The sequence below is a fragment of the Phodopus roborovskii genome, unplaced genomic scaffold (assembly GCF_943737965.1).
Source record: "Phodopus roborovskii unplaced genomic scaffold, PHOROB, whole genome shotgun sequence".
In the NCBI taxonomy this organism is placed as follows: Eukaryota; Metazoa; Chordata; class Mammalia; order Rodentia; family Cricetidae; genus Phodopus; species Phodopus roborovskii.
In genome coordinates this window covers 6,531,726-6,547,040 of record NW_026126470.1, presented here as the reverse complement: position 1 = coordinate 6,547,040, position 15,315 = coordinate 6,531,726, and the positions used below count along the sequence as shown (strand labels likewise).

Here is a 15,315-nt window from a genome sequence, read left to right as displayed (position 1 = left end):
TCATTTTTTTACCTACTTGTAACTTTGTTCAAGCATGAATTTCCTTTTTCATAGTCAACAGTGTTCGTTAGATATGAAAGAGAAGTCATGGGCTAGGGAGAGAGAAAGGCAACTCATGATCATAAGGACCAGCATATTAGCATGACCTTTCCAGATGCTTTTAAATTACAATCTGAAACAAATGCCATTCCTTTCAAAATTCCAGAAGAAAATCATATTCAGTTGGGAAGCAATCTTAACTGTTGTGGTGGGAATGTAAACATCATAACAAGACCACCCTCCCCCCATTCCTGTTTTCTGATCAGCATCTCTTATTTTCAGTAGTCACAGCTTTAAAAATGGTGAGCTCTACAGCCCCTGGTGGCATATTGTAAGAAGGAGCTAGGGAGACAAATAAGTCTCTCATGGAAGAGTGTGTGAGTAGTATCTGTCTCTTCCATCTGGCTTCATCAGCCCAACCCTTCTTAACCAAGCAGCCAACAAATGGTATCAGAAACTATTAGGCTTAATTCATGTGAAAATTGTGTTGCATCACTGAAAGTTGGTGCTTGTGAAATGAATATCTTAATGCCAGGACCTTTTAAAACTTAAGCAGTCTCACTTCTCAGAGCTTGAACATCGGTCACTGGCGTTAATGTTGCCAAGCTAGGTCTCTGTTTTGGATCTATGTGAGGTACTCTTTTCAGGTAGGCCGAGATGGATGGTTGGTGAGAGGGTGGGTGAGAAACCACTTTCTGGGATGTATTTCAAAGATAACTGAAGTATCTTTTAGTATAAATTGCAAAATGTATGTGGCTGAAATAGATTGCAATCAGATTGTTCGGCGTGAGACCATTTATAACCCCACTGTAAGTGAGAAAGAACGAGGGCATTATTCTCCAGCAGCTGCTGAATTTTCAATATTAAAGAACAGTCTTCAAATATTACTAGATTACTGGTGGCTGGAGGTCTGCACAGAGAGCTGTGGGTTAGGTAGGCTCTGAGTGTCACAAAGCAGCAAAGTCCTAACTCTAGCTGGTGTAGGCAAGGGCATTCATTGTTCAGAACTCAGAGTTTGATTTATATTGTAGTTCCAGCACCCTATGGAGTGAGTGGTGGCTGGAAGCTATTGCCCTGGCTAGGATAGCTACTGTCCCAGGAGGGCAAAGGTTTTAGTGTTTGTAACCTGACTGTGCCCCGGTGAGCAGAAATCATCCTGCCAAATCCCTTTAACAGCCTGATGGTATGTGTTGGACTGAACAGACTTTCTGATCTAGGATGTCTACTTTTGTCTTGCTGAACCACGAAGAGAATCGTGATCACAGTCAACACAGTAAATGGATCATTGCAATTATATAAACATGTAACGCATGCCCCCCACTTTTAAAAACAGTACTGCTGTTTATTGAACGATTGTTTTTTTTTGTTTTGTTTTGTTTTTTTGTTTGTTTGTTTTTTTCAACTCACAGTACCTCTATCAGAGCTCTGTTGGAAACTAGACAACTGATCACGAATTGCAAACAAATAGCTGCCTTTCAGTGAAAACGGGATGACACCCACGAGTCTCCATCGCTGTTCCAGCACTTCTAACTTCCCTGTCCCATTAGCAACACCCTCCACCTCCAGATCGCCCCCCCCCGCCCTCCCCACTGCGTTCCTCCGCGGCTGGGGTGCTCCCGACCTGGCTGCCAGCCACCGGCTGCCCTGCTCTTCTTCCGCGCCTGTTTCCGACGGCGCTAGGACCCAGCGAAGTCCCCGAGCGGGGTTCGCGGAAAGGCAGCCAGACTCCTCCTTATCTCCAGTGTCAAACTTGACATCAGACTGTGAGCGGAGCATGGTAACTTCTCCAGCAATCAGAGCGCTCCCCCTCACATCAGTGGCATGCTTCGTGGAGATATGCTCCTCTCACTGCCCGGTGCACCAGCAACATGGATTGTCACCTCTCCATCCTCGTCCTGCTCGGCTGCTGCGTCCTCAGCTGCTCCGGGGAACTGAGCCCACAGCCTTCTAACGAAGGTAAGCCAGGTACAGTGTTTCCCCAGGAACAGAGCCCGCCATCCCTCCCTCAGCCGCACCGCTCCCCGAGGTGCATTCGGAACAAGTGGCAGCCAAAGATTGCCTTTGCCCAGTAGCAGTCCCCAAATACTTTTGGGGAGATGATTTGGGATTGTGGAAACCTTCAAAAAAAAAAAAAAAATCTGGTTTTAATCTGATAGTGATTCAAGATTTTACTGCGTTTGCCAATTTGAAGCGGAAAGAAAGAAAACCGTCCGTTTTTTTACAACCCACTCTGTTAATTGCCAAATAGCCAAGGCAGTATTTTATTTTCTAATGATGACCATGTGGTACTCTGAGAAGTTTCAAAGAAAAGGCTGGTATCTCTAGATCCCGCGGTGTGTTTTAAAGATAATGACAGGTTGCTCCCACTTAGAGCCTTTGGCACTTATGAATGGACTAGAGGGAAAGGGGCTCTTTGGATCCCAGGTGTTTGTGCGCGCGTGTGCCTGTGTTTATGTTACAACCGCCTTATTGAAGTGATGTGGATCCCGCCGGGTGATGCTGCCTGTGTTCTGCAATACAGGTTCTCATTGGCAGCATATGTATGCCACATTAGAGGCAGTGATGTTTTCAGGGATAGAAGTGAGCCTAAGTTGGGTTCTTTTAAATAAAGGGCTTTCACACAAACGGGAGAAGGCTTTCCTGATGCATTGATGAATAGCTCCTGGGCGGATACAGTAAATAACTGAATAGCAAATTAGAAGGACCGTCCATGGACAGCTAACCGCATTTCCTTGATGGTGGATTAGTTATTGTCCGAGTAACGGGCATCCCTGGGTTTTCAATGGATCAAAGTGCAAACCTAATATTGAGAATATTTGTTTTTGTGTGTACCGAGCAGACTCATCAACCCTTTCTGCAGACTTTTCATGGTCTGGTCTTAATGATTTGTGAATACAAACTCTAAAGCTGTACCTTCTCCGAATAATTGATTGCCTCGTAGCAACACGGTACAACTTTAATTTCCTCTTAATGATTTTGAACATGTAGAATTTTATTGGCCAAGCTAACAGCAGGGAACAGCTGAACCACAGTAGGTTTACAACATTCACTTAAAAATGCTTCATAGAGCCAATGTCATATGCATTACTTTTATGCCCATGTGAAAAATGCATGTAAACCCATTCTGTACAAAGACTGCTTCAAACGCTTGATGACCTACTTTCACTGCTAATGGGACGGTTTAATTTTCTTCCTTAGAGCCTTGGCTGTCTTTATCAATTTGGCAGATTGCATTAATTTTGTCTGTTTGTCAGTAGAAAAGTGGATTTTATTTTCATCATAGTGATGCGGTAAACTGTCTTTTCCACAAGTAACTTTTTTTTGTGTGTGTGTGTGACACAAAAGTTAAAATGTTCATTTGAAAGTAATTGTCTGCCATTCTTCATGAAGAAAATAGACTTGAGTAGTCATAGGTGTATGAATAACACAGCAATATGTTTGGATGTTTGGATTTTAAACTATTTCCCCAAATATATTAAAAATGCTAACAATAACAAGAAAACAATATAATTTCTACATTGTTTTGATGAGTCATATATTTCCAAATGGAATGTAGATAAACTATACAGATTGAATTAGTGATGAACAGGATACAGATGAAATTACATTTGTAGGTCAATGTAACTTTTATTTAAATTGCAAAAAAAAAAAAAAAACAAACAAAAAAAAAACCTTTACCTTCCACACTCATGTAAAAGAAATGTATATTAATTTAACAAAATAAGTATAATTAAATCTTAATTGCCTTTAAACCACATTTATGTATGTATGATTGCATAATATGTCAATAGTCAGGTACAAATTAACAATATTGATATATAATTGTAAAAATACTCAAAAATTCATATCATTTAATTCACTTATGTGAAAGTTCTTATGTGTCTATTGTTCACAGGACTAGTCTTTCAGACAGTATCATATGGCTACTGTCTCATTTTATTTATGAGGTTGCTAGCACTTTAAAACATAAGTTAAATGAATAGCTTAAGCTAGATAGTACATCAGTGATACTTTAAATATTTATCCAAGACCTTGCCTCTTAGCAGTCGAGTCACATGGAACATAAAAATCCCAAATCTGTGCCACAATTTCTATGAGATTCGCCAAACAAGTAATCTGGACTCAAACATGGAGCTAAGATAACCTGAACCATGTCAGTTTGAAAACTGAAGATGTACAAGAGAGATCAGGATTAAAATGGTACGCTGAAAATCATGTTTTAAAACTACAGATAATTTACTACAGCATATCTACTAGAATACATTCTCCTATCATTCATGTAGTTAGACATGATGGAAATAGACAAACAAAACCAGGCTATTGAGTTGATTGTTAATGAACTTGTCTTTATGAGAGCTTAAACAAAAAATTGAGATCCCTAAATAAAACTATTGAAAATCCCAGAGTCAAATATAAAGAAAAATAACTTAAGAGCTTGATGTGAATTTTCCAACCCATCAGTTATCACAGCGACTTTGTACCACTCTTTCAAGAAAGTGATTCCAAGTTCTATTTTTCTGCCTGGTCTTCTGGATGAGTATAGAAATACACAGTTTGGAGGATCATTTAAAATCTGGCTTGAATACCCAACAGAAGTTAATCAAGACTTTGCTCACAATGACCGGTTCTTTCCACTCACATGACACAAGGAGAGACTACCAGTGGGAAATCACTTACGTTTCAAAGCAAATTTAGTACTGCACTGTTGTATGAGGATAGACCCTATGCTTGTTCTGTGTGCTTGCCCTGCTTCCGTCTTGCAGGGACTCAGATAATGGAGAACAGTAAGTTGGGAAAAATGTTAAAGTTTGATACATAGTGAAGTGATTGACCTTTATTAGTTCAGCCAACTTTGGAACTGCATGAAGTGTTCTTTGTACACAAATATTCCTAGCAGTCTGAAGCAGAATGCACAGCTTATTTAACATTATATGCAATATTTTCCATCCCACAGTCTTCACAAATTGGATTCACATTTGCCCATTGCACTCTTTACACTGAAAATGAGAGTTTTAAAAATACAGTTCAGTAAAAATTCAGTCTACATATGTACATACTTCATATTGGGAAACTCCTTTCTGGAGTGGCTATGGCACATCTATGAAATCTCTGCTAAGTACAAGAGACAATTATGTGATTGTTTGAAGATTAAAAGTAAAACTTGCAGATGTGTGCTATACACTTCTCTTAGAGCAATAGGTAAATGGTGACACAATAAATATTTAAATAATAGACTTCTCCTTTGTAAAAATGACTTAAAATCGACATTACCTTCAATGTTTATAAACTATCACCCTCAAATAAAACTCCCTGTGATTGAAACATTAACAGAGAGCTAAGTTATCATGTCATCTTTATGAGCTTCTTTTTTTTCCAAAGAAGGCTTACATTTGCTTTTAATAGCATTTGTTCATGCTAGACTAAATAATTGAATGCATTATACATTTCTGTAATTTAATAGTTCTCCTAATAGCTTGCCCCTCCACCCACCCCCAGTAGTTGTAACTGTGCTGTTTGCCTGAAGGTAGGAGAAACCTTAATTTCACTGCTTTATAACCCACAACAGTTAACACTTGACCTAGGTCATTAACGGGATTATCAGCAAATTTGTTTAAGCTTTTACTGACAATCTGAATTGCTATGATAATATTATGATTGTGCCAAAAAAGAAAGTTCTTGCAACCTCTCAAAATTGATCATGAAATTAATTCATTTTGAATCTATATCTTCCAAAAGAATAATATTGATGCCATTAAATTAAAGTGAGGAAATATTCACTTTAAGACCCTGCTCACCCCATTTTGACATCACTTCTTGTCAGAAATGAAAAATTAATAATCTTTTAAAACACTAAGTATTCTAGAAAGTACAGTGGATTTAGACATACAAAGCAGCCTTACCGTAGCTATGAAATGCTTGTGCCTTTTCTCCTACTGATTCCATGATGCATACAATTTCTCTTCTCTCTTAAAGTAAAAAGTTATGTTTTCAAGTCAGAAGTGGCTGGACCTATGAAATGAAAAACTGCACAAGACATCACGGCCACATTAAGTCAAAGTTATACTGTATGGGAATATATCTTCTTGATGAGTTAGTAGAAGCCTGAAGTTTCCATGATTGAAACTAATACCCACTCTTGAAGTATTATATAAAAAAAAAACACACACAGTTTTAAAGTATTTACCAGTGTTTACTAACTTAATAAAGTTTCACATAAAGTTTTCTGTTACTTGAAACACACTATGGTTTGTTCCTTGCTCATTTAAAATATAGCAGATATAACTTGATCATCAATTATTTGAATTTAAAGACACGATTCAGTAAGATTCTTTATCTTGACTGTGCATTATCCCCATTTGAACATTACATTTCTGTATATTATTAAATCACTATATTATTTCAAAATATTTCTTCCCTATTAAGATTCCTAAATGTTCAATTTCATACCGGAATGTTGAAAATTTTTCTGAAGTAGAATATACACAGCTTTTAAATATCAAATAATCAGTTACATATGCAAAGGATTTTTAAAGGCAAAGCATATTTCTACAATATATTTGATTTAGTGACTTCAGTGGAAATGGGAGCAGCAGAAATGTTCTTGAAAGTTACATTTTCCAAGTCATAAAATCTTCAAGAAAGTATTAATAAAACTTTCCACAAATCATCAAAACTCGATAAGTTCTTACAGACAGAACTTACTTAGAGATCTGTGATGTGGGCTACCTTTGATTTGAGTCATTTTCCAATGGTTTTGTTTGGCACAAACACTAGATGTACAGAGAAATATGTATTTCTTGGAAGAACACTAACTGCTATGAGAAATTTTTTCTTGTCAAGATCTCCCACTTTAGTTTTTAACATGCACGTTTGTCTGTAAAGTATTCAATAAACTTCGCTCTTTCTATTCTTGCCTCAGTGAGATTGAGAGCAGAGTCGGTGTCTCTCTTTGGTTGTTCTAAGAGATCTGGATTTTATCACCACTGAGGGTCAGTAAGGGGCTTCTACCAAGTGTGCAAGTAGCTTTTCACACATTTTTCAAATAAAGGGTTGATTGGTGTGAAACCTTTGTTAAATTACTCTTCCAGGCATATAGAAAGCTGGAGTTAAATATTTACTCCTCAAAAATAAGAAAGGGAATAAATAAAAACCTTAGGTGATTTTGCCACAATGACTTTAGGAATTAAGACAGTGGGGTGATATTACTGGAATACAACCGTTTCCAAACCATGAATCCATCACTATTGGAAGGCATTGCTCTTGTTTTCAAAGGACAGGATTCTTGTATGCCTTTGATTTCAAACTCTGCAGGTCTGTTCTCAGCTGTTCAGTATCAGGTAGTTGTTTGAACTTAGTAGATTACCCCCCTCATCCCGCCCCCATCCCGGGCCCCGGAAAATATGAGCGTCAGCAATTTTTATTTTACTTCCCACCATTTTTTCTTTGAAATGCATTTTTTAAAAGGCAGTTCAGTATAAAGAACGTCTATGCAAGTGAAAAGAAAATAAGAAGTTGATTAGAAAGATGGACAGAAGACTTCAGAGGTTCCAAAGCCAACAATAATATAGAAATGTTTTGCTTAGAAGATATTTATCACTTAAATCATCTGGATGACCCCCCCCCCACACCTTTTTAATGCAATCTCCCAAACCTATAGATCAAAAACTGGGTGTGCACCTTTGTTTATTTTTTCTTTCAAGTTTACACACTAACTCTGAAATTTTCTCCAGCAGCAAAAAGCCTTGTCCAGGAAAGTTTTAAGAGTCTGAGCCAAAGCCTGCTTTCCCCTTTGAACGCCTGGGCGCATGCACGTGGAGGGTGGATGGGATCAAAACCAGTTCAGCAAATAAAGCTTCAAACTTGAAGTGACATTATTAAACTGGAAGCCGTGAATGTGCACACCCCCCACCCCCCAGCCCTTCATTTTCTAAACCACGTCCTGCTGTTCTAGTCAAAGCAAAGGGTGAAAACCCACATAATCCAAACCAACACGGGGAACTGAGAATAATAGGTGAGGAAGGGAGGGGGAACACATCGCAGCACTGTACAAACAAACTGCTGCGAACAGTCCAGGACAGGGGTGGCCAGAGCAGGAGGCAAGTGAGCCTCTTTGTTTTTACATGACACTGCCCACATTCGGTAATGCACTATTGGATTAAGTTCTCAAAGTGTGTGCCCTAGTAAATTTTTAGCATTATGGCACTTTACAGGGAATGGTTGTAAGGTTGGACCCAGAGGAATCAAGCACCCCTGGCGGCCACCACACCCACGCCAGGGCGTCTTAACCCCTAGCTGCTTGAAGGGCGGGGGGAGTGGAGCCTAGGAAGCCAGGCGCTTCTCTCCCCAGCCCCATTCACTGTTTTCTCACTGGAAGCTGGGCGCATTAAAATCCAGGCGGGGTGTGAAAAAGCCGGCGGTAAGCCCTCCAGGGCCATGGAGCTCTTCGTACAATTTCCCCTCAATCCGGCGGTTAAGGACATGGTCTGGAGCTCGGCGCGGAGAGGGGATGGCCGCGGCGCGGTGGAGGGATGCCGGCTGCTCTGGGCACCCAGTGTCCCTCAGTGTGCGGTGCTGGCTGCCACCGCCACCTGTGCTGGCAGCAAGCAGCCTGAACAGCAAACAACTCCGACCATTCTAGCCAAAGCTGGCTAGCAAGCAACGAACGCGCGCCCTCTGCCTGCAGCCTCGGGGCTGCCACCACCGAGCTTCTTTTCCCCACCTGGCGGCTACCTGCACCCAATCAGGCCTTGAGAGAACGCGACCCATCCACTCCCTTTTGTGCCCCCCCCCACCTCCGCAACAAGTCTTGATCTACGCAGGAAACCCCACATCTTTGATTTCCTTGCCGCGTCCTCGGTTGCTATCAACCAGACCTTTCAGTGTGGAGTGGGGAGGTGACACGATGGTGTCTTTGCCATCTACCTTCACCTGCCCACCAGGTGATGGAGGGCGGTGGAGGATAAGGGTTGGAAAAGCATCTTCTCCTTCAGCTGCAGCACACAGAGACTTCTGATGACCCAGTTGTCGTGTTGGCTGCTGTCTGCCCCCCCCCCCCCTTGCTATTTTTGTTCTCTCCGCAGTCTTCTCTCCTCCAGTTTCTAAATAAAGGGACTGTTTTTCTTTTCCAGTTTTCTTAAAAGTCACCTGCTGGTGCCACCTGTTAGTCTTTTACTCATTGCCGAAGTAGTGTTTCATAAGTACCCCCCCATACAGTCGAGCATCGCCCCTCCACCCCCATCTCCCGCGGCCAGAGTCCTGTCTGGGATTGGTACCATTTTTTTCTCTTCGTAATTTAGTAAACTTGAAATGATCTATAGAGGGTTTCTTCAAAGTGGGGTAATTCATAGTTGACTGCTTCTGATATTTCTGTGGCTGTGTCAGGCCGTCAATATTCCTCTTATATAATGCCTGAATCTACTAGTTAAGTGTGTTTTCAATGTCCTGACCCACTGGATTTACAACCTCACTGATCTGTTTTGTCATTCATTCCTTAGAGGATCTTTTATCAATCACCTCTGAAATAAGTACGAGGGCATCTCTGAATCTCTATGTTGGCTGCTTTCTTCCCTCTGCATATCCTGTACACCTGTGAAGTCTCCTTTCATTCCAGACATTCCAGAACAGTACTTGATTGCCAACCAACCTCATTCTCTGTGACTAAGTCTTGTGTGTGTGTGTGTGTGTGTGTGTGTGTGTGTGTGTGTCTGTGTGTGACTTTGTAAAAATTAACTTCAAAATGCTGAGAATTTTGGCAGAAGAAATTAAGTTAAATCAGGAAGAGGTCTTTGAACTTCCAAAGGCATGACACACATAAATCACGATTATCTGTAAGTTAGCCATGGTTGTGAAGATCTGTTAGAGGGACTGGATGAAGAGAGCAGGAGGTGAAGCCTGGGAAGCCCTTTCCTGCTCCCACCTGGGCCTCTGTTTTCTTCTCCTAACAAACACCACAGGTCTCACTCCAAAATAAAGATTCCCGCATGATTCCACTGACAAGAAATTGTGAGGAAAATTGTCCCCATAGAGCAGTGTGTGATGATGGAGGATTTCACGTAATAAAAATGGATGGTGAGTTGACTCTGGGAATTGCCACAGAAAGTCAGGAAGAGAGGAAAATAAAACATGCTCTAAAATGTAGGTGCTGCTTCCTGTGGGAAACCCTCTCAATATAGGTATATCCTTTTTATGTTAAGATAAAAATAAAATTAAATGACTTAATTTTGTTTACATTAAAAATACTTGCAGCCTGTGTAAGACAGTTATTTATTTTTTTAAAGGTAGCTAAAGCAGCACTTTGGAAAAAGTAGCAAATTAAGTAGGGGCAATTATGCTTTTCATGGAGAATTTCAGCACACATGTTTAGCATTAATTGATGCAATAAATTCCCTTTACCTGCCAAAAAGCAAAAATAGCATATTGATGACATCAGGCTTCTAAGTAAGAAAGCAAACTCCCTTTAAGTATCTTTCTTCTCTTGCTGTAATGCCAATGTTTGACCTATAAAAATGTTATTTATTGATTTTTTTATTGTGTTTGAAACATGGTCTTATACAGTCCATGCTGTCTTTGAACTCTTGATCTTTGCAAGTGATAGGATTATAGAAGTGGGTTGCTACCCCTGGTTTTTATTTTAAAATTCTAACATGTTGTCTGTTATACCTCTGCTCTTAAAGAGGGATCCAGCCACTCCGTCACTGAGAAAATAGAAAGACACAGATAATTTTTTCCCACCTTCATGTCTGCAAAATAACTCAGAAATTCTTTCCTCAAATGTGGTTTTTAAAATTCTTGTATGAATTTGGAAAACTCTTCCAAATCAAGGGAAATGTAAACTTGATGTAAATATGCAATTCTTAACTAGAATATTATGTAATTTTATAAAACACTTGTATTCTCTTAGTAAGTTCTTACTACCCTGTGAGATTGAAATCTATGGAAATCTCATCTTTAAAAATAATGCTGCAAAATGTCATTTTATAATTCTGAGACTTAAAAATAAATTATTAAACAAAAATTTAATAAATGCATAAAATTCCCTGAACTGAGTTTTATTGGGTTTTAAAAAAGCAGTCTTTTATAGCTGAGCCTTCAGAGGACTAAGACAACTTGGAAAATGCCATTCAATTTGGTTGTTAAGTTGTACACTCGGTTAACATCAGATTTGTTTCATCTACAAATTATGAAGAGGTTAAACTACTCTTTATCCATAATAATTAAGAATGATAGATGAATAAATCCTATGTGCATAGTGACACTGAAATCCACGTTTCTTAAAAACATAAGATTCTCAACTTGTAATTTTTTCCTGACAAAGTTGGCTGATTTCTAATACTCTTGAAATTTTAACATTCCAAACCTCACTCAGAATGCCTAAACGCAGTAAAATTTCTTATTAGTAGTTAGTGCATTTAATGATTTGCAAACATGATTTAGCAATTGATAATATCTTTTGAGCAGTAATGTTGAAACATATTCTATTAGGAAGATATGTCTCTTAAATCAAAATATGGCAGATAATCTTCACACTGAAAAGTCAGGCTGGGAAACTAATTTGCAATGGCTTCCATGTGGCTTATTTTACTAATCCTTAGGATAAGCAAAACACTACTCAGTAGGAAGTAAGTGTGTGTGTGTGTGTGTGTGTGTGTTGCCAATCATAGAAAAACTGTCTTGAAAAACTGAGCTGTTCCCACACCATGACAACAATTTTATGGATGAGTACATATATTATATTGTGGACACAAGATACTGTAAATTATCTGAAAAACAAATTGTTAGTGAGATTAACGATGAAAACAACCATTGTTTGTCATAGGTTAATTTTGACCTCTCCCACCACTGTCTATAATAATGACAATTTCTCCACAAACATGACAAAGCAACTTAAGGTAGCTTTTTTTCTTCCTCCCTCCCTCCCTCCCTCCCTCCCTGCCTTCCTCCCATCCTTTCTTTTTTTCTCTGTTTCTTTTTTAGGGAAAAGAACTAAAATTATTACCTGAAGTGTAGCAACAAATTAAAATTTTACCCCTTTATTAAATATGAGAATCCTATTAAAATTCAACTACTGTAAAATCCTATGAACACTTTTTTAAGTATACTATTTCCCTCTCAGTTTACTTTTTCTGTCTGTGTTACCTTAGATAAGACTCATTTACATTTGATAATTCAACAGAAAATCTCATAGCCTTTACCATGTGTTATCAACATTTCTGGCCTAGACTGGAGCCTTTTAATGCCCTTGTTTCATGAAAAATAAATTCTCCCATGGGTAATTATGTGTATTTCAGGTGACTGTGCTGGTTAATTTAATCTATAATGACAAAAATGGTACCCTATATTCTGAAGTACAATTGCCTTTCTTAAACATTTATATATTATAAAATGTAGCTTTTTTATACCCTTGAAAATGGTATTTAAAATCATCTTAAGTGTAGAAAGACTTTTGTCACCGAGAAAACATTAAAAAGGTGTAGTTTTTAATACCTTTAAATATTTTTCCTCAGCAAAAGATCACCTTTAGGAGTTATGCATATTTTTATATGACCAGGTCTGTATCTGTGGTAGATTTATTACACTTAATAATGGAAATGTCAGAGGCCTCAGGCAGGAGAGACATCTCAGTGTTGGACAATTCTTCCATTCTTGCAGAGAACCAAAGTTCAGTTCTCAGCACCCACATGGTAGCTCACAACCACGGGACATGCAACTCTAGTTGTATGGGATTTGATACTCTCTACTAAGATCCTTGGACTCCTGAACACATATGATGCACATAGGCGCACACAGGCTCACACACAAACACAAGAATAAAGTATAAATAATTTAAAAAAGTTCAGTACCCTAAACTCAGTTTCAAACTCCCAGTTTTGGAAATTGTTAAGAGGAGTCAGGAAAAGCAAAAGATACACTGAATTTCTTATTATGCAAAAACTCATCTTTCATAATTTCAATGTTTTTTTTTATATCTATTTACCAAGAGTGTGCAGCTAATGGTTAGTTTCAGGCTAAACTTTGGAAAATATTTTAAGTTTGACATGCTCTATGTCTTTGTAAATATCAATTCTGGTGGGAAAGATGTTCCGTGCATGAGTTTTTTTTTTTTTTTTGGTTTTTTGTTTTTTTGATAAAAACTATGGGGTGACACATATATGAAATAGTGAAAATTATGACATGAAACCCCCAGAGGAGGTATATTACTGTTGCAAATTCAGCATCTAAATAAAATAGATTAAATAATTTGTTGAATTTCATTTGACAGACTTGAATATAGCTTAAGACTTTTTTAGATTTTTAGTGACTGTTTCTAGATTTTAATAACTTAAACAATCTCACAGTAATCAGGTACATTTGAAAAACCAAATATTGAGAAATATTTCCAACAAGCATAGATGTAAGGTGAATATAAGTTCTGTATTGGATCTGCACGCATGCATGTGTTCATGTGAGTCTATTGGAAACACATGTGACCAACACAAAAGGGCCATCCCAAAATAGAAGCTTCTGCAGGCCCTCTTCACAATGTAATTACACTACCAGGAAAAACCACACTGAAGTCCTTTTGAACTCTACCTTCTCTTTCATCAGTAAATTAAATGTTTTCTGACTGTCCCCAGCAGTCAGTTTGATATTTTCCATTGACACCATAATCCTAAAATTTGAAGAAAATGGCTGGAATTTTTAAATAGATGAATATTCGGTGGACTAGTACAAAGATTGAAATGTATTAAATAAAAAATTCCCCTCTCCCTCCCTCTCTCTCTCTCTCTCTCTCTCTCTCTCTCTCTCTCTCTCTGTGTGTGTGTGTGCATAGCCATCACTCAAATTTGCACCATCTTTAACAAAATCCATGACTCTTTAAATATCTTCCTGAATATCAAAAATTCAAAGCAGTGCCTTGCTTCTAGTGTTTCCAGATATATAAAATGCTTTATTTATAACGAAATTGCCGCCTTTTCAATAAAATGTATGTTGGGATATTAAATCTCCAGAGGTTATTCTTAAATTGAAATGTTACGTCTTTCCTCATGCAGTTTCATTTCTGCTGCTAAAATTTAGGTTCCTTTCATCCAAGAACTTCCATGAATGTTCTTATTTCTAAAAAAAAGAGTGTTATATTGGAGTTGATTCTATCCCAATTTCAAAGTCATCAGTCAAACTCTAACTCAATAGAGCTTCTTTCTCTTCTATACCTGAAGGTTAATAATCAAGATCGCGTGATACTTTGATTAAAATGTATGAAGCCTGATATTATAAGATAGATGCAATGTATATTTTGAGGTATTTAAAGTGCTCTTTGCAGTAATTATTGTTTTTATGTCATAATTGAATAGCATTTTCACTTTTTATTTTGTAATCTTTCAAAAGCCTTTTCTGAATTGAAAGTAAGAAGTTATTTTGTTTCTAGACCATTTCAAAACAAAGTATGTATTTATTGAAGAGATACCACTTATACTTAAGGAGTAATATTAGATGGTTAGCCACATTTTGGAAAATGGGTCTAAACTGGAAAATATATCTAAATGAGTCATATATTAGTTGCCCATGTGCAGAAGCAGAACCCTACTATTTGGTGATGGTTTCTACATTCGGGGTTCATTGTTTACTAAAACTGCACTGACAAAAAGCCCCACTAGTTTATATAAAAGAATTATTTGTTAGGAAATATTGCTCCAATTGAGATTTTGATAGCTCTTAAGTGTACATTAGCATTGCCAGTGTATAACATTTGGAACTTCTGATTAGAAAAGGCAAACACCAAGGGAAATGCTTAAAAGTGATCAATGCTTAAACATGGTAGAGTTTACACCTGTGAAAGGCTCCTTTACAGGGGCAATTGGGCTGTTATCTCCTGGAGCTACATAATCTGGTAAACAGCAAGTCTTATGGTGAGACTTTGTGTGTTTCCACTTAAAAGCGTTCTCCCTGCTATTTATAAAGATTTAGAGGAGACATATTATTACAGTTTCTTTTACAATTAAAATCTTTATAGAAGTAAATCCAAGATTCTTTCTTAAGAGGGGAATTCCAGAAAAAAAATAAATTTCTGGTATACAGCCTGCCTTGTCCAGAAATCTTGTATTACACACAAAAATTGTTCAAAGTAACAAATGACTTAAAAATAACAAAAATGTAAAGAATTGTTAATTTTTACAGATTTTTAAAATTATTTTATTTAGAGGTCTGAGAATTAGTCATAAGTAGGTATTTACATAACATGATACATATTTAATTTAACAACAGTTAAAATATTTTATATTGTCACTAAACTGTTAGCAG

At 37.8% G+C, this 15,315-nt stretch overlaps 1 protein-coding gene across 2 annotated transcripts in view; it reads left to right on the top strand.

Annotated features, from left to right (window-relative positions):
• Window positions 1-1,768: 1,768 nt before the first annotated feature.
• The window catches only part of Epha3 (EPH receptor A3), a 288,656-nt gene continuing 275,109 nt past the window's right edge, over window positions 1,769-15,315 (top strand). For both annotated transcript variants that reach the window (XM_051191727.1, XM_051191726.1), the window contains exon 1: window positions 1,769-1,995. In XM_051191727.1, coding sequence (XP_051047684.1) covers window positions 1,908-1,995 — 88 coding nt within the window. In that variant the 5' untranslated portion in view covers window positions 1,769-1,907. The remainder of the gene's footprint in view (window positions 1,996-15,315) is intronic.